Genomic DNA, 24,429 nt, shown 5'->3' with positions numbered 1-24,429 from the left:
CCAGGAACCTCAGGAATCCCTCCTTACCAGCCGCTGCAAACCCGCTCTGCGTGCCCTCAGGAATCGAGGCGGCCCTCGCTCAGCAGCCATGTCTGTCACCCTTCTCTGCTCTCCCCTCCTCCTTGGAGCCACTCTGCTTGGGTGAAACAAAACAAAATAAAAACAGCTCCACTGCGTTTTTACCTCGGCCCCAAGCAGCCTGTGGGACGAGGACCTGGAAAGAAGAGCAGGGAGAGCAGGAGGAAGTCCCGGTTGCTGCCAGGGCCTACTGGGGCACGGTGTCACCAGGCCACATCCTCCCACTGAATGTGTGAAACACCTGAAAACCACCCAAAAACCACCTGGAAAAACACCTGTCCTCGTCCTCCCCACTGTGTCTCGGCGAGAACAGCCCGTGCCCAAGGCTAGCAGCCTTTACCACCCAAAAATGTGAAATAAATCAATATTTTTCCTCAGAAACCCCCAGGTAGCTTCAGAGACGCCCCCATTCCATTTTCCCCTCATTTCCCGGACATCCGAATAACAATAAACAGCATCATTTTGACAATAAACGGCATCATTTTGATATGATGTATTTATATTTACATGGTACATTTTAAAGCAATAGCTACACTGATCATACATATTAGAAACAATAAAAAAAGAAGTTAAGAACTAAAATGTACATCATACACTTGTATATATATTTTTTTTTACACAGAGGTAAAAAGGCTTATAAAAATCAATACAACAGGGTTTTAACTTTTAGTATATAGATACATAATGATGAGGCTTCAGGCACTTTAATTTGTTAATGTGAGCAATAGCTTGGAAAAAAAAAAACAAACAAAAAACCAAAACCTTTCCACAACAGGAAAAAAAAAACTGGTTAATGTTTTTGTTACCACAGATACAAAAATAAAATCTGAATAATTTCTCTCAAATGATTGATGTCAGTATTGCAAAGCTGACTGGGAGAACGCTACACACTGTTCAGCAGCAGTGTGGAAATTAAGGAGAAATATTTACAAAAAACCACCCATTTCTATCTTTGTGCCCTTACACCACTGCCATCACAAACCAAATAACGCACGCAGCAAAATCTACAAGTATTACAAAAACCCAAGAGAAGAGGGAGGAAGGAGGAGGGGGAGGAAAAATAAAATAAAAAAAGAGGGACTTTTTTTTTAAACTTTTATTTTCAGACATACAGAAAGGCATGGAGTATGTCTACTTTATTTAAATAAATAGGGGCACTTCAAGACCGGACAAAAAACTGTAAGATCTTTTTGTAGTGTTGTGCTTTATAGAGAGAAGATCTTACAGATGTTTGTTTACATGAAACAACTTTTGAGAACAGAAATAAAAGGAAAAGGTTGTTTCATTAATTATTTTTTTTACGAGGCTGGCTTGATGTTTACTAGACACCATTGAGAGATTTGTCAACTGCTATTAGGCACAAAATATTTATATTTCACTCAGCAAACCCAGACACATCACCCAGAGTGTAACACTCCATCCCTTTTCCACTATCATTCAATTTTTTTCTCCAACTGAAAAAATCCCCAGTAACTGCTATGAATTAAACCTACCCAACTCTATAGTGTATAATAAGCACATTGCATACTTAATTCATGGTTGACTAGAAAGCTGTGATTAACTCTCAGAGGAACCGTCGGGACATTCCACCAAGAAAGAATGGCAAGCGTTCCTTTTACATTTATTTGGCAAATTAATTATTAAAAAAAAAAATTCCTCTCTTTTAAGACTGATGTCAATGTGCAATAGAGGGAGGGAAAGGACATGCGCCCACTGGCAATTTACTGCAGAAAGAAATTATGGCAGGAACAGCAGTGCCAGCTTTGACAAGCCAATCCCTAGCTGCCTCAAAGTATTCGGATTGTACTATGCTAGTTAGAGCTCACTGCGCTAAATCAGTTTTTTTATTTTTTAATAAAAATTATTTGGCTATTCCTTGTAATATATTAGAAAAATACTCTTTTTCCAAGCTAATTACAAGCCTTGTACACAAGACAACATGACATTAAAAAAAAAAAATAAAAAAAATTAAAGTAATAATATCCTGCTGTATGCACCTTATGCATCCACTTGATAAACCTGGGTGGTGAACTGGGGAGGGGGAAAGCCAGGCAGACGCTTTGGTCTGGCTCCTGCAAAGACTCACATGCTTCATCCTACATACAGACTCACAGAGACGCCGGCTGCGTGCGCAGTACGTTGAGACGTGTAAGTATCTGGAGGATTGGGACCACAGGTCACAAACTGGAAGTGGTAGTTAAGATCCTGGCTTTGGATTTTTAAATACCTGTTTAGATTGCTAAATGTTGTTTCTACAGTGGACGCGTATGTTCTCATGCTCATGTATACAGAAAACAAGCAAACACGATTTTCCATATAATCCACCACGTAATGCAGCATTTCCCCAGAATTGCCATAATAGTGCTTTTGACATTGCATTGTTAGTAATTCTTTGCATATCAACAATTTTCCTCATCTGGAACCTTAGTGTTTTATTCACAGATCATTACACTGCTGGCTAATGAAGAAGTTCCCTTTCTTTTTGGGCAGAGCTCTGAAAACACAGTTTTATTTTTCCAATGTTATTTAGGGAAAAAAGAAAACACTAAAATTTTAAGTTTCCCTTTCAAGTAGTGGTCTGAAATGATTACAGGTAAGGAGGACTTCCAGATTCTCAATGGTTATGTGACTATGAGCTTTCTGCTCACAGAGCTTTGCGAACAGAGAAATAATTTAAGATGTTTGCTGAAGGAAATGACGATGGACTCTAAAAGAGGAACTGCAGCTTAGATGGCTATTTTAGCTTTGGAAAACAGAACAAAAAACCCAAAGAAAACCAGTGACAGAAATACTGTGTTGTGGTACAAGTTTGTTACTAGCACACCTTCTATACACACACAATAACTTGACGGCAAGTTAAAATATCTTCCGAGTGAGATTCCATCCACTACACCGCCCCATTTCTAGAAATGTCAAAGCTTGCTAACACGCTGATGGTACCACACAAGCGGAGGCAAGACAGACACAACCTGGAGATGTTCTACAATCCACCACCATTTAAAGCAGTTCTTCTCTCAAACTCATTTTAAATGAAAAAAAAAATAAAATATAAACATGTACAAGACAGTCTGTTTTGATTACAGATTAATAATACAAAAGTCTATGCTGTAGGTTAGTTAGTTAGAACAGTTGATGAGCAAATCAATGCAGTGTGAGCCCCAGACGACCCAATGTAAAGTGATCCAAACTGGTGGTTCCCAGATGCTGTCGGGCACAGTGGCTGCATCAAAATGAGTGATCTCAATGCTCCAAAACCAACGTGTTCCTTGAACTACAGGAGAAACGTAACACTTTGAATGCATCTGTAGTCATCCAGCAGCTTTGTGTTTTCCACCACAGCACCTGCACATGACCCCACAGTGGTAACAAGCCCGAAGCGGCAAGTAACAGCACATACATGGAGCAATGAAAGACAAGGCGATAAGGGCCATCCACCGGAGGCAAAACATTTCATCACTGGTGTCGCACGAGCAAGGATCCGTATAGTCTCCTTCTGGGTCGGACATACAGTGATAGAGCATAGTGTCTGCGCACCACATACAGCTCACTCGATGGATGCAAGTCTTGACGCGGTCTGGAGCATCCTGGCACTGACCCCGTTTGTTCTCCTCGTGGTTGAACATGTCCCTGCAGTACACACACCGCGACCTCTCACCGTCTTCCTTCCGCCTGGGCTTGAATTTGACAGGTTGAGTCTTTATCACAGCACCCTTGATATCTTCACCCAGGTCAAAGTCCGAGTTGTCTACGTAAGGATAAGTGTATTCGTGTTTTGAGGCCTCGCTTTTGGCAAAACGTACGTAGGAGTCCATGTCATCAGGATCAAAGTTCTTTCCTCGTGCTGGGGCATGGCGATAATCCTCATATCCAGTCATCCAGATCTTTTCCCGAGGATTGATGCGCACTATCTCCTCATCATCATCTGGAAAGTTGACATGCCGGTAGGACCGTGGTACTGACTGTGGAAGTAGGAATGGAGAGGAAGAGAGAGAAAAGATAAATAAGCTCTCTTAGCTACTGGCAACAGCTGTCTCCTTGCTTCATGAAGAACCAATATTTAACAATTTTGTCTTTCCTTTTTTGTACGCCCTTCACCGTGATCCATCACAAGAGTTTCAGCCTTTGGCTCAGGAGTGAGTACAACTGTCACAGTCCTACAGTGGCCTGTGTGCACCTGGTACAATGTCACACATTAAACCACAGTGTAATCCCTCCTCTCCCCCCGCTTTGTTTTTAATAACTGGAAGCCATTTAAAGTTAACTGAGAGGGAAACAAGGAGAGTGGAAGCGGGGGAGTGTCTTTCAGGGATGTGGGGGAAAACCACCAGTCTTAGCTCTGGCAGAGACACAGACCTTGAGGTAGCAACACCAGGAAGAAACCTTACTTGTTCTAGATGGTAGTGGTCAGAGCTATAATGGTCGTGAAGGTGTCCACGAGTGCAAATTCTTCGATGTTCGCAGGATGCAGGAGAAGCCAGAGTTCGCACAGGCTGTTCCCTTTTCTGAGAGGAGTTGGAGGAGCTATCTGTAGCATTCTGTTTTAAATGGAAAGGGGAGGGGGGAAATGGTCACACATTCAGCTGTTACCACACACGGTATTAGGAGATGTTTTGCCACTCACTGACTTTGTGCACACCTGCAATATTGGCAACACCTGACGGCTGGAGGCTTCATAAAGTTTCACATAAAATACTTGAAAGAGGCAGATCTGTTGCCAGGCCATAAAAGCTGTCGCCACACACATGGAAAAATAATATGCCATAGCCTGCCCGTGACATATTCACCAACACCACTTGTATTTGCTTGGCATGTTATTTGTTATCCTGGGCATGGCAGGACGATGAGTCGTCACTAGAAGCTCCCTCTGAGGAGGAAAGTTAAACTCCATCAAATGATGCAATCGTGTTAAGTTCTGTGGGCTCAGACAGAGCACCTACCCAGGCTACAAAAACACTGGCAATTTTGTTAACCTTTACACGTTCTCCAAACACTCACCAAATTCCAGTTCATCACAGGCTACTTGAAAAAATCAGCTTTCCTTTAAAAAGTTCAGGGTTTATTTTCCCTCTCATTTTGTCACTGCTCTCTAACGTGCAATGAACATTGGTTGAGTTTTTATATGTTCCTGGCTCACGGTGAGCACTTTCTTTAGGTTAATTAGTTACAACATTATGCAACAATGATCATGAAAGGGTGAAATATCACACAATAACACGCTGTTGCCAATACCTGCAGCTTCTTAACATATGTATTTTTCCTCCTGCAGAAATATACACAGTGGGATAACAGTTTTAGCCATCATCTCTCCAAGGCCCTTCCTAGGTTAGTATAGTTGCCATACGATATCTAGAAATTCAGGATTTTGTCTGTTAATTCTATTTATAGCTTTTGGGCTCTTTCATATTACCATGAATATCAATGGACAGCTGTGAAATGCACCAGCAAACCGGAAGCAGGAAAAAAAGAGCCTCCATGCACAACGATCAGAACAGCTGTAGCATGGAACGTGCCTAAAACATTGCTGCTTTGAAATAAGAAAAATCTCCACCCCATCCCCCCCTCAACTAACAAGATGTGCTGCAGCTACAAGTCCAAGAGAGAGGTTTCCATTTGCCTCCACAGTTAGCTAGAGACACAACGTTGAGAGCAGAGAATTGTATCAGTAGTAGAAGACTGGTTTTACCTGAAAAACCTTCTCTCCTTGTCAAGAATGCACTCTCTAAACACTGTTTTCCAATGAATCGTCCTAGACACATTTTTTACTCCAAGAATACAAGCCACCCTCATTGTGGGTATTTGTTAAATAAAACAATGCTCTGCAAGACTCTGTCCAAAGATGAGAATACCTTGAAATGTCACAACACAAAAATAGATGTTGGTTCTCTTTTACTGGTATAGCACTTAAAAAGCACTGAACTCCCAACTTACTTTGTTTAAAGCAAATACACAGATGTTTGCAGTGTGATGTAAAGCCAGTCAGGGTTATCTGAGAGGTACAACAAGCAGGATGAGTGGCTGACCCACCCACTAGGAACAGACTTTTAAGGCATGTGTTTGCTTTGGTTGTTTTTTTGCCCTTTTTTTTAAACAAGTATGTACAAGCAGATCAACTCTTAACACAGTTAACACCTCTAAAATGGAACTGCACCAATATTCAGGCTCTTCTAAAAAAGTGGTTTTATCAGCCCAGTCTTCATATCTCATTATACAAAGGCACTTCAAATCTGGGGTTTAAACCCTTCAAAGCCAAGTCTTGCACCCATAACTTCAGATCCGACAATAAACAGCACATTTTGGGGACATTTCAAAAGAAAACGAGCAGCTTTTACAAATACTTCATGATAGAATTAAGCTTACAACCTGTTTGAAAAACCTGAGGAGAGCTAGGATTTAGTTACAACAACCATGTTGGTACTCATACAAGTACCTTTTTTTTTCAGAGCTGTACATGGTGCACACCCCATAGTCTGGGCAGCCAGCTTGGTCTCAAAGTTAAATTTTGACTGACATGAACCAAAAAGGAGGCAGGCCTTAAAACCGTGCCGTGGCAGCCAGTAGAATCCTTCACCTTCACTGGATCCGTGACTGAGCCCTGCTGGGACAAGCCTTTTGTGGATTCGCTCTGAAACCATCATGGGTGCTCATGGGTGGAACAACGAAGCCTGGGAAAATTACCCAACTGGAGGTGGTTGCACATACTGTCCTGCAACTCCCTCGCTGTCCTACATGAAAATAAAAATCCCACCCAAACTGGATATAACTCCTAGATAATCTCAGCAGGGCAGCTGGGAGCTATAACCAGCCCTCCGAGCAGGGCTATTCGCTGCCTCTCGGGGAAGGCAGCATTTCTGCAACAGGCAACTGGAAAGGAGGTTGTAGTGATTTTTATCTTGCCCGATTCGTATCTACCTTTGCTTTCCTCCACACCTTCTCCTCCTTTAGACCCGTCAGGGCAACTGAGCCTCTCCTCCACATGTGTTGACACGGCTACAAAACCTGTTTGCAGCACACCACAGAGGCCGTGGCTCTGCTCTCCGCTTTCACCTTATTAAAAATTGCTGCATTTCCACATTCAATGTCCTCAGATTAGAAGGGCAGTTTGCCAACACAAATACTTACTCTTGAGAGCCCAGAAAGGGGAAATAAAGCTATCCTAGACCACGGCTCTGCTCACTGGTCCATAACAAAGTTCATGCTGACTCCTGGTTGGCGACGTTAAAGGCAGCAGCTGGTTAACAAAGGCAGGGTTATCTTGCTGACCATCAGCTGGGATAAGCACTGTTACTTTCCAACACGGTCCCTCATGGAAGCTTCAAACTTCCATAGGAGAAGAGAGGTCTTGACACATATGAATGGTTTGAAGATTGAGGAAAAAGAAAAAAAGGTAGAAAATACCCACCTCCCAAGCAGAAGGTCACCACTGAACCCCATGGGCTCCTCACCTGTGCTGGTGAGAATACTCATCAATGACCTGAGAGAGGTGAACAAGATGACACAATTTTCTGATGAAACTTAAGTTATTCAGAATGAAAGCTGACCCTGAAAACTTGCTTAAGAATCTCATAATGCTGAGAGATTGGATGTTAAAAAAAAACCCCCGAAGTGCAATGTGACGTAGACACCTTGATCTGACATGTGCAATGATGCACTCTGAGCCAGTTATTGCTGCTCAGGAAAGAGGTTTTGGGATTAAAAAAGGCAGCTCTGTGACAGATTAAAAAAAAAAAACAAGCAGAAGCAACAATCACCAAGGCATTGTATCTATCTGCTGTGCTTCCCCAGTCTGTCTGCAGTCCTGGTTCCCCTCCACCCTGCGTCAATAGAGGTTATTTCCACCATGGCAAGGTGACAGAAGCATGGCCAGGACAACAGAGGATATGGGATGGCTTCTCAACAACAGCTAACTAAATACCCTGGGTCCCTCCAGCCTGGGAAAGAGATCATGGGGGAGAAGATGGGAAGACAAGTCTACTGGACTGTGAGTCTCATGGAAATGGGAGCAGGAAGAGATTATTCTTCTAGTATCCTTCAGAAGGGAAGATTCTGAGGCATTCACTGGAACTGGCTCAGATAAGGTTCAGGTAGAACGGGGTACCTCTGATGGTGCCTACAGTTAAAATGTGGTTCAAGAAGCCATAGGGAAACCCTCAGAAGAAAATAGGTATCCAAGGATCAGAGATATGATGATGCCTCAGGCCTTCAAAAGTGTACTGTTCTCTCAGTACCACTCCACTGGGACCAAAACTGGACTTGGTGACCAGAGAAAGTCAGGCATGTTCTCAAAGAAAAGGCACACTCATCTTCAGCCAAGTGTCACTATGAACAAATGATGGCAAGACTTGTTAGTGAGGGAAGCAGTGAACAATTCCTGTCCCTCATGACAAGACTGGGTCTTGGCTGGGATTTTCTACCATCAGCGTAGCAGGGAAACTTTTGGGGAGGATGGTCAAGAGGGGAAACACGAGAGGTTTGCTGCAGGTCATCCAACTACAACACACTCACCTACAGGAATACACCTAGAAAGGACATGCTGTCTGGAGCCAAGCTATTTCACCAACGGGAAATCAGGTCCCAAACCATCGAGCCACTGGCCTGTCAGAGAAACACTGTCTTCTAAAACCTGTTGAAACCAATCCAGCTCCAGCATTTGGTTTTGAGGGGAAGCTATTGAAAACATGCCCAGTAGTCACAAAAGAGAAATGAACCCAAAACTAAAGTTGGAACAGGGAGTCTGATAAGAAACTCTGTTTCAACATGCCCTCAAATGCTCAATTATGAGACATTTGTGCTGCACGTACCAGAGCTTTGTGATTGCTATGGCGGCCCCAAAGTCTTGTGGTTTCACTGCCTGGATAACAAAATCGTTAATCATGACCATAAGAGTCATTTTATAAAACCTGTGCAACACATTTCCTGTTGCAAGGGAGCCGTACATATCTGAGCGAGCAGATGTACCATATGTGTGGTATGGCTGCTGTAAGAAACAACACCGTGCTTCTACAGGCAAATGATGGCACTGTGGTAATTTAAAAAAAGGAAAAACTGTGTCCTTGTTTCCCCCTCAGACTTCTAGAAGTGACTCATTAAATTAAAAAGCCCTAGTCATTAGTAAAGAAGATTATGTTAATCATTTACTGCAGTTTACTTCTCATTGAAATGGATTTGTTACACAAGAAGGCAAATCAGATACCCAAGTAATAGGCATAGATAAGCATCTATCAGAAAACTTTGAGAAAAAGAAGCCTTCTCCTGCTCCTGAACTGGACTGATCAACTTGCCTCTAATGGCTTCACAGAATAGGTTCATCCCACGTGATGCAATACCCAAGGGTGACTACGAAAAAGAAGAAAGATTCCTCTCAGAATTACAAAGCAATACAATCCGTGGCAGCTTGTCAGAAATCGGTTGCCAAAGGGAAATTATGGAGCTCTGTCCCTTAAAACTTCCAGAAGTGCTCTCAGACAGTTAAAGGATTCACAAGTTTGCTGTCAAAAATAATTGTGGGTCAAGCAAGACAAGATGGGGGTTTTTTATTCTCTCTAGGATTTTAACAGTTACATGAGGCAGAGGGGGAACAGAAGTATCATGATGTTGAACAATTAGTTTTGCAAGTAATAGTTCTAAAGGAATCAAAAACCCACGCCAGCTTGGCCTTTGCAAAGCACAAGCCCTCTGCAAACCAACCTGCTCTCTATTGCCACGCTCCACTTTGCTCATCTCCCCCTGACATGCGAGCCCACCCACCACATCACACAGATCCAAGGGGGAGTGCTGACACGCAGCATGGAAATGCAAAACTCGGTGGGGCTCAAGGTCTCATCTTTAGCAAGGCACCAGCCTGTCTGCAACAGCCAAAGCTCCTCACAGCAGCTTCGGGACATGTTAAAGAGGAGCCCATTGCCACATGGCCATCTGAGAAGGCATCCCCACCATTCCCAGGACAAGAAAAACAGCTCTGCACCAATTCATGGCTTGAGGATGAGCCTGGAAAAATGACAGCCAGCAAGCTGCATCCTCCTGTGCCACAGCCCGACCTCCTCCAGCCGAAACTCCCGCAAAGAGCTCCCCAAAGGCAGTCGGAGCCCTTGGAGTGCTCTGCCCAGGTGCATTCCCTTGGGAGCCCAAGTACAAGCCAGACCTTCCTCACTTGACCCGTTCCATTCACTGGCAGAGGGGGAGGCACAGCTGTGTTATCAATACAGAAAGGAAAAATGATAAAGCTGGCAAAACGGCGCAGCAAGGGAGTGATTCCGAGCTCAGCACCGGCCTGGAGCTTATCTGCAGAGCCTCCGCTGTTTAGGAACTTCACAAAGAGGAAGTCTGAGAGTTATTTCAGATGCATGGCAAAGAGACTTCCACCTTTCCAAAGAAATTAAGATAAAATATAGTCTCCCAGAACTCCCTCAGCTTAATCTTGCCAGACCAGAACAAATGCTTCCTTTCCCCTCCAGTTTTTTTTATTTTTTAAAGCCTAAAGAGATACAGCACTTTCGAGTTTCACAGAGAATGGAACGGCACAAATCCTAATTTTTGTCTCAAAACACCTTTCTCTCTCTATTCAAGAAATTTAGAAAAGGAAACAGCTGATATTTTCCATCCACCTCTGACTGTGCCCTATATACTCATGACAGCCTATTTCAAGTATTAAGAAAAAGGTTCAGCATGAAAAATCTCTTAAGATTTGAGTGCCCTGTCTCCTGAGCATAAGCTTTTAATTTGTCATGGTAAGATAAAGCCACGGAAGAAAATGTTTTGTCAAATTTCTGTTTGTTTCCCATCACCGAAGACAGAAACTGTCTTGTAGAAAATTGCTTCTATACATTTTTGAAACATTTTGCCACTCTCATCCACTGAGGATGGCTGAAGCTGAATCTAGTTCTACTCCTTAGCAAAGAGTCTGAAAAAGCTTTGTGTTAGATCATATTCCAGTACAGTTTGAAGACAAATTGGCTGTACGCAACCACTACAATAAGCATGGATTCAGACTTTTCTAATACCAGAACAGGACTAGAATTTCTCAAATGTTTGGAGTGTAGTCATCCCTTACAAAAATACCAATATAAAGTGCAGAAAGCTAGCTGGTTTTACTGCTATGTTTTTTTTTTTTTTTTTATTTTAAGTTTTTGTGGTTGCAGCTTTCAGTGCCAGAAAGATGCTGGTGGCTGTGCTGGCTGAAGTCAGCAAAACTCAGGGAACATTTACAAGAATTTGGTGCACAAGATCATCTCCATTAAACTCCTGCTAAACCCAATTCTGGCAACACTGGTCAGTTCTGCGTGGACCACAGATGTGGCTTAACAGCTCACTTTGAGGAGTAAAAAGAATATATGAGAATCAGACACGGTTAAATGACACGGCAAACTCAGATGTGGTAAGGGGGAAACCTCAGTGAGATTTTCCTGTTTCACTATTTGCCACATACAAGGCACCAGACATCTCTGCAAAAGAAGGCATTTGGACAGATACAAACGTCTGCAAAAGTCAGAGGAGGACTGAGCTAAGACAGTACCACCCATTTTACTCAAACTCAGCCCAGGACCAGAGGCTGTGAGTGGGTCCACACAACATTTCCTTCCCATATGATACCCTCTTCCCTTGCCCTTACTGTGCCACTGGGCTAGAGCATCACTTCAGTGGAAGGAAAAGTCTTTGCATCAGGTACTTATAACGGAAAACCAGAACGTTGTAAGGGGAAAAATCCCCAAACCACAAGCCCCAGCGACTAAGGCTGCTCCCCGAGGCAGCACAGCAACCCCACAGTACAGTGGTGAGAGCAGGGTGGCTCTGTACCCATGTCCTCATCAATCTGGAGAGTCCTTACCAGGACTCCCAACGTTTCCTTCTTCATTCCTGTCACTCCTCCATGCGGTGGCCTGATTGGATTTCTCCATGCTGAGACGAGCTACACTGCTTCAACAAGATCTTTTTACCTAAACCTGGGAACTGTTTAAACTAACCAATTGCTTAAAACCATCTGGGGGTAGAGGCAGGCTTTTCCTTTTTGCAAAAAGGCTCTGTTAATCCCTTTATGCCTTGGAAGTGACATCTTGGTGCAGATTACAGCATTGGTGGGATGATCAGCATCCAGTATTTGTGTTTGTACAGCTCCACGAGGATTAGCAAAGCCTCCCTCCTCTAAAAAGTAATATTAGCCATGTTACCACATGTCCTCTCCTAAGGCCATGGGAATGGCCACCAAGGTCTGTACTGCTGTGGGGAGGTGATGGCCACTGCTTCTCCCTCCCACGAGTCCCATCACCTGCTCTGTGGGCATAGGTGGGTGCAGGACCACAGAAATCCAGGCCAAAATCATTTCTGCATCAGCTCCCTGACCTCAGCTGACCATCTGTGCGGTGGCACAGGAGGGTCTCCAGGTGACACAGAGAGCAGAGGTAGGGGAGGCTGGAGGGGGAGGTCCTAATTTTCAGGTGCTAACAGAGAACACAGCACATCCAACACTGCCAAAAAGCCTTTTGCAAGATGGGTAACGATGCCAGGAAATAAAGGAGGGAAGTTCAGAAGGGGGTGTTAAACACTGGACACACACAGAGGATGGCAGGAGCCTGCACTGCTGCTGAGCACAGCTGGGAACAGATGGCTCCACAGAACCCACCACTGAATCTCAGCTCTCCTACACAGAAACTTTCAAGGAGGGGGAAGGAAGTAATATTAGGAGGGAAAGAAAAATGCTAATGAAAATTAAATTAGCCAAGCTAAAAGAACTGATGCACCTAATCCATCATGAATGTCTTTGCTATGTAAAAATTCCAAACTGCAGCCTCTAAATTCAGCAGTGCTGCTCCTATATAATAACATCAGCTTACAAACAGAGGGGAAAAAACTCAGTTAAATGCAAACTTCCCACAGCAGACTGATATGATATTTTAGGAAGTCAGTTCGGGGTCATTTATTCACACAGTTATGAGCATTGATGTTATTTTAGCTGGTATTTATCACCAAAATAGAATCCAACAGCTGATGCAAACTTTTAAAATACCCTCTTCACATGCACTGCAAATATGTCAGGCTCTGCTTAAAAATGTAATGGTACTTATTTACTTCTGCCTTTCCTTCTCCTTTTGCAGACAGAGCCAGAGACAGATGAACTGCTTCCTATAATGGCTTCTGATTTAATTTTCATAAAATATTTACAAGATACAGGGCAAGCAGACCCTTGGCAAAACACATTAGGCAGGTGAGGGAAGGAAACAGGGCTATTTAGATGCAGTTCTTTATAATGCATTTCTGTACCGGGCAAAGGTCCGTTTTGAGTTCCCCAGACTCTTGTATTTTGTTGTACATCTTCGGTTACTACCAAAAACATACCTGGGACAGAGGGGACACCAACCTGCAGTATTTTGTCAATCAGAAGGTTGTGAGTTTTTTTGTGCTGTGTGTTTTTTTTTTTTCCTTTCTTTAAAGGGGTGGAAGGGGAAGCCTGCCAACTTAAAGGAAAATCTTGAAGCCTCATGCAAAAGCACATTTCATTGTTAAGATTTACCAAAGTCCTTCTTTTCCTTTCCAAATTCTACAAAAAAAAAGAAACTGTAAACAAGCAAAAAAAAACCATTTGAAAGGATGCAACTAAATCCCAGTCAGACGAGCAAAATTCAGGTGCACACCCCAGGAAGTCTCAACTCTGTGTGTTGTTTTTTTTTTTATTTTCTACTTGTTACACAAGACAACAGATTCAAATCAGATTTGCCAGTGTTTAAACATCATATGGAAATTACAGGAAGAGAAGAGCAATACAGTCATTTGCTGCACAGTTCCAGCTCGGCTCCCTCCATATCACTGCCAAGATGGATGCTCCAGCTCAGCAACCCCCTCTAAATTAGGCAGAGGCTGGGGTTGAGCACAGCTTTTGCCCACTTGCTCCAGACCTGCATCTCTCCGGTCCCACCAGGTTATGTGCCAGGCAGCCATTCCCTAATCCCTTCTGCTGCAGCACAGGAAGTTGTCAGTCACAGCTCTGCCCCCTGGCCAAGGTTGTCTCCTTCCAACAGTGTTTACACCCTGTGCAGGGTCCACTCTGCCTGTCACCTTCAGAGCCAGTGCCTGGGGCCAGGAAAGACACCCCAAATCCAGCTGGTGCCTCCTCCTCAGAGCGCCCTGGGACAAAGAGTTTTGTTCCAACACAGCAGCCAGCTGTTTGCTGAAAGTCACTTCCTCAGGTTGAATATTAAAATAATGGAAAAGGTCATTCTCTGTCTTTCTGTCAAGCACCCCACAGCTGAAAGAAAGGATTGTAAACTTCAAAGGCTGACTGCATAGCCCAGATCAAAGAAGGAATCTAATGGAAAACTATAGTCATACCATGTATTTTCAAGGTAAAAGCCACATTTGGCCACAACACACCCACACTGACACCACCTCAGCTATTCTGTCATCTCCTTCTTGTCTCGATCGAAGGATGAATTTCACAGTAGCAACATGAAGGAGGAAAATGCCTTAAATCTGAAGCCAGACTCAGACAAGAGTGCAAGAACCATCTTACTTGTACCACCGGGTCTTGCAGAAGGCGATGTATCCAGGGCCAGGGGGTACATGATGAATTTCAGGTGTCACGATGAATATTAGTGGGGTGGAAGAGGTTTTTTGCCACCCGCTCAGTCCCTCGACTCTTACAGTTTCCCTTGAGCCAGCACTTCTGCTTTTCCAGCCCTACAGCGAGCTGGCTCCAGGAGCCAAACCACAGGAAAAGTATTCGCTTTCTTTTACAGGGCTGGTTTTTGGTTCACTTCCCCAGGCCGGCTCAGCACTGGGTCAGCCGTGCTAGGAAAAGGGGCATGGAGGAGCCCCCTCTGTGCTCTGGTCATGCTAAAGATGCACCCAGTCAAGTTGAATCCCTCGGCTGTGGTTTCACATAGGTGCTAAAATATCTCCTGCCACCCCAAATCCTGCTCCCCCACACCAGCTCCACTCTTGGCATGGCTGTGCTGCGAAAGCAAGGTGGGGGAACTGAGCTGGTTGGAAAACAACTTGCTTTTCACAGGCTTCTTGACTCAAATCAGGTCCCCCCCCCTTACATAATGCTGAAGAAATGCCCTGGGAACCATGGCTGAACAAAAGCAAAGGTAAAAAAAAAATAAAATAACAAAAAAAATCCTTTCCCACCCTGTTTTACTGTATGTTAAGAAATGGCAATTTCATCTTGGCTGTATTTTGTTTCTGACACATTTGTGCCTTAAGCACACAAATACACCAAAGCATTTAGCTCCAGATGAATTAAAAGGGAACACGCTCATAAACAGCTTCACACTTTAACTCATCACACAGTTTAAGTACATTACTACACAGCCAATTTATTTTTTCAGGAGACAAACATGCAGCTGGTTGATTGCAAGTGTGAAATGGAGCTACAACACACTCTGATCACAAACTCACCAGCCAGAAACTACGAACACAGAGAGGCACCAGTCAAGTCACCTTTGGATGTGGAAATCTTACAGGCAGGTTTGCTGGTGACACTTCTCATCCTAAAGCCTCATATTGCAAGAAAACAAGGGTTTCAGTAACCTGAAGGTTACTTAAATATTTGAGTGCAAGTTTGGTTATACGTAACAAAAATAATTAATAGAGTATAAAAGGTAAAGAGCTGGCATGCTAAAGCATGCCATCATATCATCATCTAAGTACAGGGAAAGGCCGAACTGGGTGTTAAAAAGATAAGGAAGGGAGGGAGAAAGAAGGAAAGAAGGATAGATATCCTTTGAACTGCTGGGGCAAACCAAACAAAACCAACACCTAACTGGTGCACAAATTACAACGCAAGCTCTGGCAAGATGCAGCTATAAGGAAACTTCCACCACAGCAGAAGATCAAATTTCCATTTCCTGCAGGATATATCCCAATCCCAGTGCACAACCGTGTTTGCATGTGGGAAAGGTACAGAGCCAGAAAACACACTACAAACATGGTCTTGAGAGGAAATATTGTGACAAGAGAAATTGCTTACCCTCAGCAAGGTAGCTCAACACATCCCAGTTGCAGCTAAAATTAGCTACATAAAAATTACACGACAGCAAGACTTAGAATACTTGATAGCAATACAGATATCTTCTGCTTAATATTTTGTTCTTCTTATTCGTAATTCACTTAAGAGTGAAACAGTGCCAAAGTAACTGAAGTTCAATGCATTTGGGAATTGTGTTGAACTGCTTATTCCTGATCTGCAGCAAGAAAAGCATGCTTTGCCTATCACAGAGTGACACAAAAGCAAAAAAACCAACATGATAAATACAATAAAGCAATACTTAAATTTTGCAAGACCCCTACTCCCCCTTCTTTCTTTTAAAGGAAGCAAATAAAGCTTCAAATTTACCCCATGAATCTCTCTCCTACCAGCTCCCCTGAGCTCCACACTACATCTCATGAATCTGTTATATACACAAGAATAAATGGATTTTATGTTCTGTGTACCTCCAATGCCACAGTAATTTTCACATTTCCTTCTGTCCAGATGACAGGCTATGAGAAAGCAAGGACAATCTATAGGCTGAAGTAGATAGTAATTGCCCCCACAGTTTTGAAGGACTTAAGTAAAAGAGCAGCTGCCATCCCAGACAATACCTCTGTTTCACTGGCAATAGTATTAAATTATCAGTGAGTAAACCTTGCTTGTATTGGTAAAAAGACAAAAAAAAAAGGGTTAATTTCCAGCATCACTGGAAAGAAACAGGAGGTCCTGAAAGAAAGGGAGAAACATAACATTAGAAAATAAGCCTGACGGCCAGAGAAAAAACTTTCCACTTGACCTTCCCTACTGAAAAATCTCTTTGAACATCAGTATCCACTGCCATTGAGTGTCATGAATTTGTGTGGGCAAAGTTAACCTGAAGGCATCAAAAACCCCCCAAACAAACAACAAAGGAAGGGATAAAAAGCAGCTAGCCTTAAAACAGCTGGGTATTCAGGACCTTTTCACTGTTTTAGTGGCATCTCTCCTGCCTTCTGACCCCCGGCATACAAGCAGGAAGAATTCCACTGAAAAGCCGATACACCCTGGGGTTAATGGGAAGAAGGAAAAAAAAACAAACTACAGATAAACCAATGACTTCAGCCTCCAGGACTACCTTGGTAGTGAGCCTGCTGGAAGAGATCAAGGCAGAGCTCCCAGTGCTGAAGTGCGAGGAGTGAAAGCCGTGTTCAGACACGACAAGTGCTCGCTGAACTGGTGCTGCACTGACTGCTTGGGTGCCGGGCAAGGATACCCAGAGCACCGTGAGAGACTCAGCTATAAAAGAGTTCATTGGTCAAAGCCAGCTAAGGTTTCTTTTTGTTTGTTTGTTTGTTTGTTTGGGGTTTTTTTGTTGTTGGTTTTTTTGAGGGAGGGGCTTGAGCCTGCTGGTTTCTGTGTGTGAACTTCTCTCTCCTTAGCAAGTACTTTTTTTTCTTTTTTCCTTTTAAAATCTGAATTAGAATAGCTGTGGTTTACAATGTGAGCCCAAAATCCAGACATCAGAGGATGTGGCTAGCAGCAATGAACCCTCTGGCTGTCCAGGCACAGCATAGCTGGCTGCTGGGCAGGAAGAAGAACAGAAGTGAGGCCATCGAGTCCTGTCACTGTGACAATCCCCTCGTCACTTTGCTCAGCCTCACAGAGCAAACAAGGTGGATTTGCTGAAGGTGACAGCCCCATCATCCCCACAGAGAGCTCTGCTCCTCCAAAAAGCATTTTTCCTGTCTGCTACTCTAGCACAGCGTCAAGAAAAAGGAAATTGCAGGCTCTTGTGGCTCCTCAATCCCTGAGCACAACTTCTGACAGAAACACATCAGTGCTTCTCTAATCTCGGCAACATCTTTTTCCACAGAGGGGTGGGATGAGATGCTCCAGCATCCCACAAAACTTACAAATATATTCCAAAGTATTTGGACCGGGTTTCTGCATGTCTACTTTAGAGAAAAAAAGCTACAGTGGTTCTTTAAAAGAACCATCTGAATGTGAAACGTCCAAGCCAGCAAGAAAAAATTACATTTACTGTTTATCTAATCTAACTAACATAAATCTTACAAATTTTAATAGTGAGGCTCTAACACGCTTGAGGCCCACATGGGAGATGAAAGTAGACAAAAGGTTTCATGGAAAGGCAGCAGGGAGAAATCTGGTTTTTTATTTAGGAAAGCAGGAGAGATGCAAGGAGGACTGTAATGGCAACATCTGCCCCAATGTGCACCACTCTGGTGGGGAATGGGTAATTGTGCCTGTCTCTAAAATGACTACCAGCACCATCCATGACACATAACAAACTTCCTAACTCAAACATCCCCAAGCACAGGAGCCCACGTTCAAAAGGCACAAGGGGCACAGGATCACTCCAAACACACAATTTGGTGATGAAAACACGAGTATGAAGACTCCTGCTGGAAGTCCAAGAAGAAAAGCAGTGGCAGCAAGATCTTCACCTTAGTGAAGCAGGAGAATGTTTTCCCTGTCTGTAGTTGGGGAACAAAGGTAAGCAAGCTTTTAGCCAGGAGTCAACAAGGGAAGCAATGAATTAAATGTAGGCGCCTCAAAACACAACTCTGTGGCTCAGCCATGGGCCTCTAGATCATGCCTGCTTTACTTCCAAAATTTTGCAGGTCTCACTATGAACAAAAACTAGGTTTTTAAAAACATTATTATTGATTACATGAAACAGCTGTGATTGTACAGTGCATGTCAAACTTAGTAAGGCTGAGTTTTGCTGTTTTCTCTCTTACATTCCCCCTAACCCAGAAGGAGACTGCAGTCATTTTTTTAGAGTCACAAAGCAGAATAAACATGGGAGCCGCTGCTCCTCCTGCCAGTGGGTGTCTTTTCTTTAGCACTAAAGCAGGCACAAGGCTGCAGATTTATCTGAAAAACACATGAGTGGTGTTTCAGCTGAACTGGTCATAAGGTTTCAGAACAAAACACCTCTGCTTTTTCAGATGGGATGCTAAAAGAGACCATTTCAGGCACTCTGAAGACTCTGGAAGACATTGACCTTTTTTCCTTGGACTCAATTCACATTTTTCACTTTGTGGTCATGTGGGATTATTATCTGTAATTGAAAGTAAAAGTGTAGATTAAGGAAAAAATTTTACACAAGAACCCAATTATACGACAAATTCTGTGGCTGAGGAACTATAGAATATATTCAGCCTGCACTAAAGGTTACTTCTGAACCGAATGTTAATTAAAGAAGGCTGAAGATGCAGGCTGGATGGATGAAGACAAACAGAACAATCTCAGCCCGTTGCAATGACAGTGTTTTCCCCAATGGAAACAGAACGGATGGCCAGTCTTACTCAGATTGCATCTCTTGAGAGGACGATTTATAATGTACAAGACAGGAAAAATTTATTTGCTAACATATGGAAAACATTTATGGGCTCTTCTGAGGATCTGAAATTAAAGAAACACAACTACATATTGTTAAAACTTCTAAATGGAGATTTCATTTAAGAAATAAGCATTTTTCAACTCGAGTCAGTGACATTTACTTCTATATACTTTTGTTTTCTGCCCTATCAGGTACGAGCTTCAGAACAGGGGTCTGCTGTAGGTCTGAGCCACAGGAAAAGCATTAGATGGCAAAGTCCTGTTTTTAAAGATGTAATCCATGCTTCAGGAAGATGGATGGGGAGCATACACCACAGGGATGGGGCTGGGTACTGCTGCCCACGTTATCATCCTGGCACTGCAAGTTACTGCGATGGGAGGAGATAAGGCTCCTGACACCAAGCAAATGTTCACACTGCCACAACTGTAGATAATTCACCCCCTCAGAAACAAAAAAAATAAATCCACCTTCTGGTACAAGAAAATTATTTTCCACTAAGCCACACAAGAGCATAGCCTGAAGGGGAGCTCTACCTCTAGGGCAAAACTTCTCTTTCCCATGGAAGTACCTTGCTGGATGCCTGGAAGGGCTGCATGATGAATAAACGAAGTGGATGATGCACAAGTTGCACACACAGAAATATGCACATCCCACGGAGCAGGACTGGAGCTAACATTATAAAAGCCAATTGATTGACATTATAAGGTCAGTCAATATCCAACAGCCACGTTGGAGTCACGGCTTCTATGTAACGAGGGTGGTTGTTTTAAAACTGGTTGGTGCAAACATCGGTGCACGATGAACTCAGGGTGGCCGGTCACAAAGCATCCTAGGAAATGTGAGGTTTTGGACTGCTGTGCTTGAACAGATTGAAACATCTTCAAGGAGAGCAGGACCTCAGGTCAAATACTTGAGGCAGCAGTGCAGCAGCAACGGCTGGGATTTTCAGAGATGGGTAAATGACTGATTAAATGACTCAATCATGCAGATGCTTTTGAAAATTCTGCCGCACGCAGTTAAGTTTATTCATGCATGAGTGGGAGAGGGGGAGGACTGTGAAGATTTTAATAACTACCCTAGGAAATAAAAAAGAACAAATGTACTTTCTCTTTAAAACACAGGGTGGGGGGAAAAAAAACCCAAACCCAAAAAATCCACTGCTGTGGCTGTGAAAGAGTTTACAGAAAGTTGCAGGGAAGTTTTGTGTGGAAGGATGACCAAGTGAACTATGATACACTAGTCAAAAATATGTGCAAAGAAAGAATGAAACAGAAGGGTAAAAATAAAACATTTCACAGCCCTATCAATTTCTTCCAGTTTTAAACTGCTCCATGCTTCAGTATGTTATTTCTGGCTTATGCAGACTTCATACTCCACCATAATCTACCAGATAAATAGGAGTTGAGAGCTTTGAAGAGCTGTAGGAAAATGAAAGACTTAATCTCAGGAAAACAAAGAAGAAATATTAGGGAAGAAGATGCCCCTAAAGCCTTATTTTTGCAGTATAACAACACATCTGCCCTGATGCAACAGCTTGACTTAACAGCACCATGAGAGGAAGCACCACCAGTGAAGACCCTCTTGCTCTCTGGAGATCACAAAAACACGCAGAGAGCGCTGCCATGCAGGGCACAACTCATCCCCCAGATCCCAAAAAAATCCTGACTGCTGCTGAGGTTTCCCTGCTTGTTAATGCTATTGAGGATCTTGCTCCTTCTCCATCAGGAATTCCTACCCATAAATATCTGCACGGCAGGGAATTCCCTGTCACCTCCCTGGGGTCAAGACAGTGGGAAAACTCTCTCATAGTTCTGGCCCTTCACTTTGATTGCAGGAGTTTTGAGTGATTTTGATGAAGCTGGAGCACCATTCATCCAACTTTTCCAATGCGAAACAACACCTACTTAAAGGCAACAAGTTCTTCCTCCTGGTAAAAAGCATCCTACGAGTTTAATAATCAACACTCCATCTCAAGATTGAGTGTGTGGAGAAATTCAGGAGCACTCCTAGGTCCCTAAACATCAGCCAGTAGGATTTTAGTAAAAAATATCCCTTCTTATTTCCACAGGCTACTTTTCACTGCTTAAACACTGAGTATTCCCATGTGTAACCCAGTGAGAGCTGGCACACACCCACCCAAGGCACATTTTGACAGTCATTCCCTTTCTGATGAGCACAGAATAGCCACACACACATCAAGAGCGACTGTCCATCCCCAGCAGAGCACAGCTCGTCCGGTGAACCTGGGAGCAAAACAGCACATATCGGTAAACGGCTCTGGCTCCACCGGTGCCTCCCCCCGGTCTGTCCCATCCCAGAGCCTATAAATCACTTCTGGCAGGTAGTTGGGAAGCAGCTGCTAATGATAGTTTTGCTGCAGAGTGCAGGAAGTCACCTTTTAACCCTGCCTGCTGTTGTTTGTCTCCCTGAGCCTTGACAAAAGGACAGATGCGGACAACGTGCCAGCCGTCGGGAGGATCTGGTCAAAACGCAGCAGGGAACCTGACCCGGTCCCACACTTGGTGAAACACCACCCTCAAAAACACCTTTTGGCTTCTGGTGCTTCCTGGTACCCGTTTTCAAACAGCTTGATGATGCTTGTACTCATTTTTTTCCCCGTTCACCTTAACGATCCAGGGAAGTATCACAAAGACAATTTTGTGATACTGTTGCTGCACAGGGGATGTCCCACCTTCCACCCTCCTGGCACTGAGGCCCCACAAAACAGTGACATTTATAATACACTAATGCATATATATATGTGTGCATGGGGGGCTGCAATCTAAGGTGAGCAAATAAATTCAATAAGACCAAGTATACACTGAGCAACTCATTTTCAGCCTGTGAAACAGCCCTGACCAGATCCAGAATTTCACCTGACAGTTTTTTTTATTTTTTAACTTTCCTTTTAAAGTGTGCAAGTGTAGCCACTTCTGTTTCAGCAAAGCTCGAAAATACATTTTAGACAATACCACAAATTAACTGCAAACAGCTCACTCTTATTTAAGTCACTGCTGGTTAGGTAGATGGCACATTACTGTGCCTTCCTCCACCTAAAAAGCCACTTGTTTGAACTTTCTACATTTTATGTACAGGTGAAACATCTTTAAAGTTGGCTTCTGTTAAGAACTGTGATTCAAAATCTTACTTCCATGAGTATGTACCTGAGTAGCAGCCACCTCCTTGAGTTTGTAGGAAGTTTCTCATGGACAGAGAGAAGTATTGAGAGGTGTGTGTGCACCACTCAGACTAAGCCACAGGAAATTTGAGGGTGACTATTTCTTCACTTCTAGCCCCTGACATCATCTACTCTGACATGCTTTTCACGTGGCAGTGGGAGGCCAAAAGAAACCCAACATTCTGTAGAGGATACACTTCCATCAAATAAAACACACCCAATGGCCAAACACGATGGTGGCTGAAAGCCAACCCTGAGGCATAAAAACAAAAAACCCTTTCAAACTTGACCATGTAAAACCTGAGCATGAAAGAGAACGACCTTGGGTGACATGTACTTACAGTGAAGACATCATCGTCGCCGACCTCAGCCTCGTTGTGAAGGGTGGACGAGGAAGTCGTAGATCCTAGGAAAAAAAAACCAACAACTTTTTAAACACATGATGACATTTCCATGCAACCTTTGTTTTTTTTTTTTTAATCAGCCTGGTAAACGTTTGGATTCTCACAAGTTTGTGTGTTGCAGACACGTGAAAGAGTGGCTCAAACTAAGGAAGAAAAACCCATCTTCTGGGTTTTGGAAAGGTAAAATCCAAGCTAGGTTTGCAAAGGTAAAATCTGAAAGTGTCTGTAAAAGCAACTGTGTGGCTGGCAATGCTAATTAACAATGTTAAAAATAGCAGTTACCATTTCCAATTACAGAAGACTTTAATTTCTGTAGAATGGTAAAGCTATGCACTAATCAGTGCTTGAGGCTATATCTGCAGCTGTCAAGAAACCATACAAGAGTTTTTCTTCACATATTCCCTAAATCTGGGGGCAAAATAGCCTTTTGTTTAAAAAAACACCAAACCTGGCTTCGAAAATGAAGAGTTGGACTGAGTTTTTTTCTCCTTCCAAATCTGGAAGTTGTTATATACTCTAAAGGTCTTCTCTGTTATCAGCTGCTTCTCAGAAAACCACCCTGCCCCACGTAAGCAAAGCATTTGAAAGGAGCTGATATGTGTAAAACCATAGAAAAGAGTAAAATATTGGGGTGCCATTTTCACTAGTTACATGGCAATCTTCTGGAAAAGTGGGAAAGCTTATTAAAAAAATCTTCTTCCAGTGTCTTTCCTCACCCTGTGGGTGTTCCCCTCCAGAGCCGCTGGAAAGCCCAGTCAGCACCCACATTCCAGAAGGGCATCACAGAGGGTGGCACACACCATTGTTGGACTTGACAGTAAATTTATGCTGTAGCTAAAAGGGAGTGACCCCTCTCCTTATACTAGCCCCCCTTCCTGTCTGGCTTCACCCTCCATGAGGCCTCCAAGGAAGGTGGGCGCAGCAAGATGGTCCTGGGGGAGAAATCCCCAAGTCAAAGGTCTATTTTTCTGCTGTAAGCCCACTGTTAGACTGAATTACAGCCACATCACATCTCTGACCAAAATAGTTGAACGGTTTGTACCGCCTTCATTCTGGAAATTTGTTAAAATAACGTGCTTTATATAATGCTATCAGCACCAGCCTTGGCTGCTCTCAGTTGCATCATCATGAAGATGCGCAGAGCTAAGTGCGAAAGCCCACTTAAAACACTGAGTAATGTGGAAACATTTGTGCCATTTGCTACATTAGCTTCAAAATTAAAATACCCCAATGCTCTATGGAGCTGCATAGGATTCCTGTACTTGTGCACCAAACTTCTGATGCTACAGGGAATGAACTGCAGGTTAAATATTAACAATAAAGCAGTGATTTCGTGAAGTTCCGAATGCACAGTCAGCTGTGCTTAATATTACCTGCTAAATTCGATCAAGTATGTGAACAAAAAATGAATGACAAATGAAGTCGGCTGCCCGACGCTGTGTGTGCATGAGCCAGTTATTGT

The 24,429-nt window shown here is 43.3% G+C and overlaps 1 protein-coding gene across 2 annotated transcripts in view; it reads right to left on the bottom strand.

Annotated features, from left to right (window-relative positions):
* Window positions 1-556: 556 nt before the first annotated feature.
* The window catches only part of SPRED2 (sprouty related EVH1 domain containing 2), a 60,310-nt gene continuing 36,437 nt past the window's right edge, over window positions 557-24,429 (bottom strand). For both annotated transcript variants that reach the window (XM_064647629.1, XM_064647631.1), the window contains exons 4-6: window positions 22,905-22,969; window positions 4,464-4,613; window positions 557-4,037 (exon numbers count right to left, since the gene is read on the bottom strand). In XM_064647629.1, the coding sequence (XP_064503699.1) occupies window positions 3,387-4,037; window positions 4,464-4,613; window positions 22,905-22,969 (866 nt within the window). In that variant the 3' untranslated portion in view covers window positions 557-3,386. The remainder of the gene's footprint in view (window positions 4,038-4,463; window positions 4,614-22,904; window positions 22,970-24,429) is intronic.

This window comes from Pseudopipra pipra, chromosome 3, assembly GCF_036250125.1.
Source record: "Pseudopipra pipra isolate bDixPip1 chromosome 3, bDixPip1.hap1, whole genome shotgun sequence".
In the NCBI taxonomy this organism is placed as follows: Eukaryota; Metazoa; Chordata; class Aves; order Passeriformes; family Pipridae; genus Pseudopipra; species Pseudopipra pipra.
The sequence above is the reverse complement of the archived record's forward strand: the minus strand, read 5'-3'. Positions and strand labels throughout refer to the sequence as shown.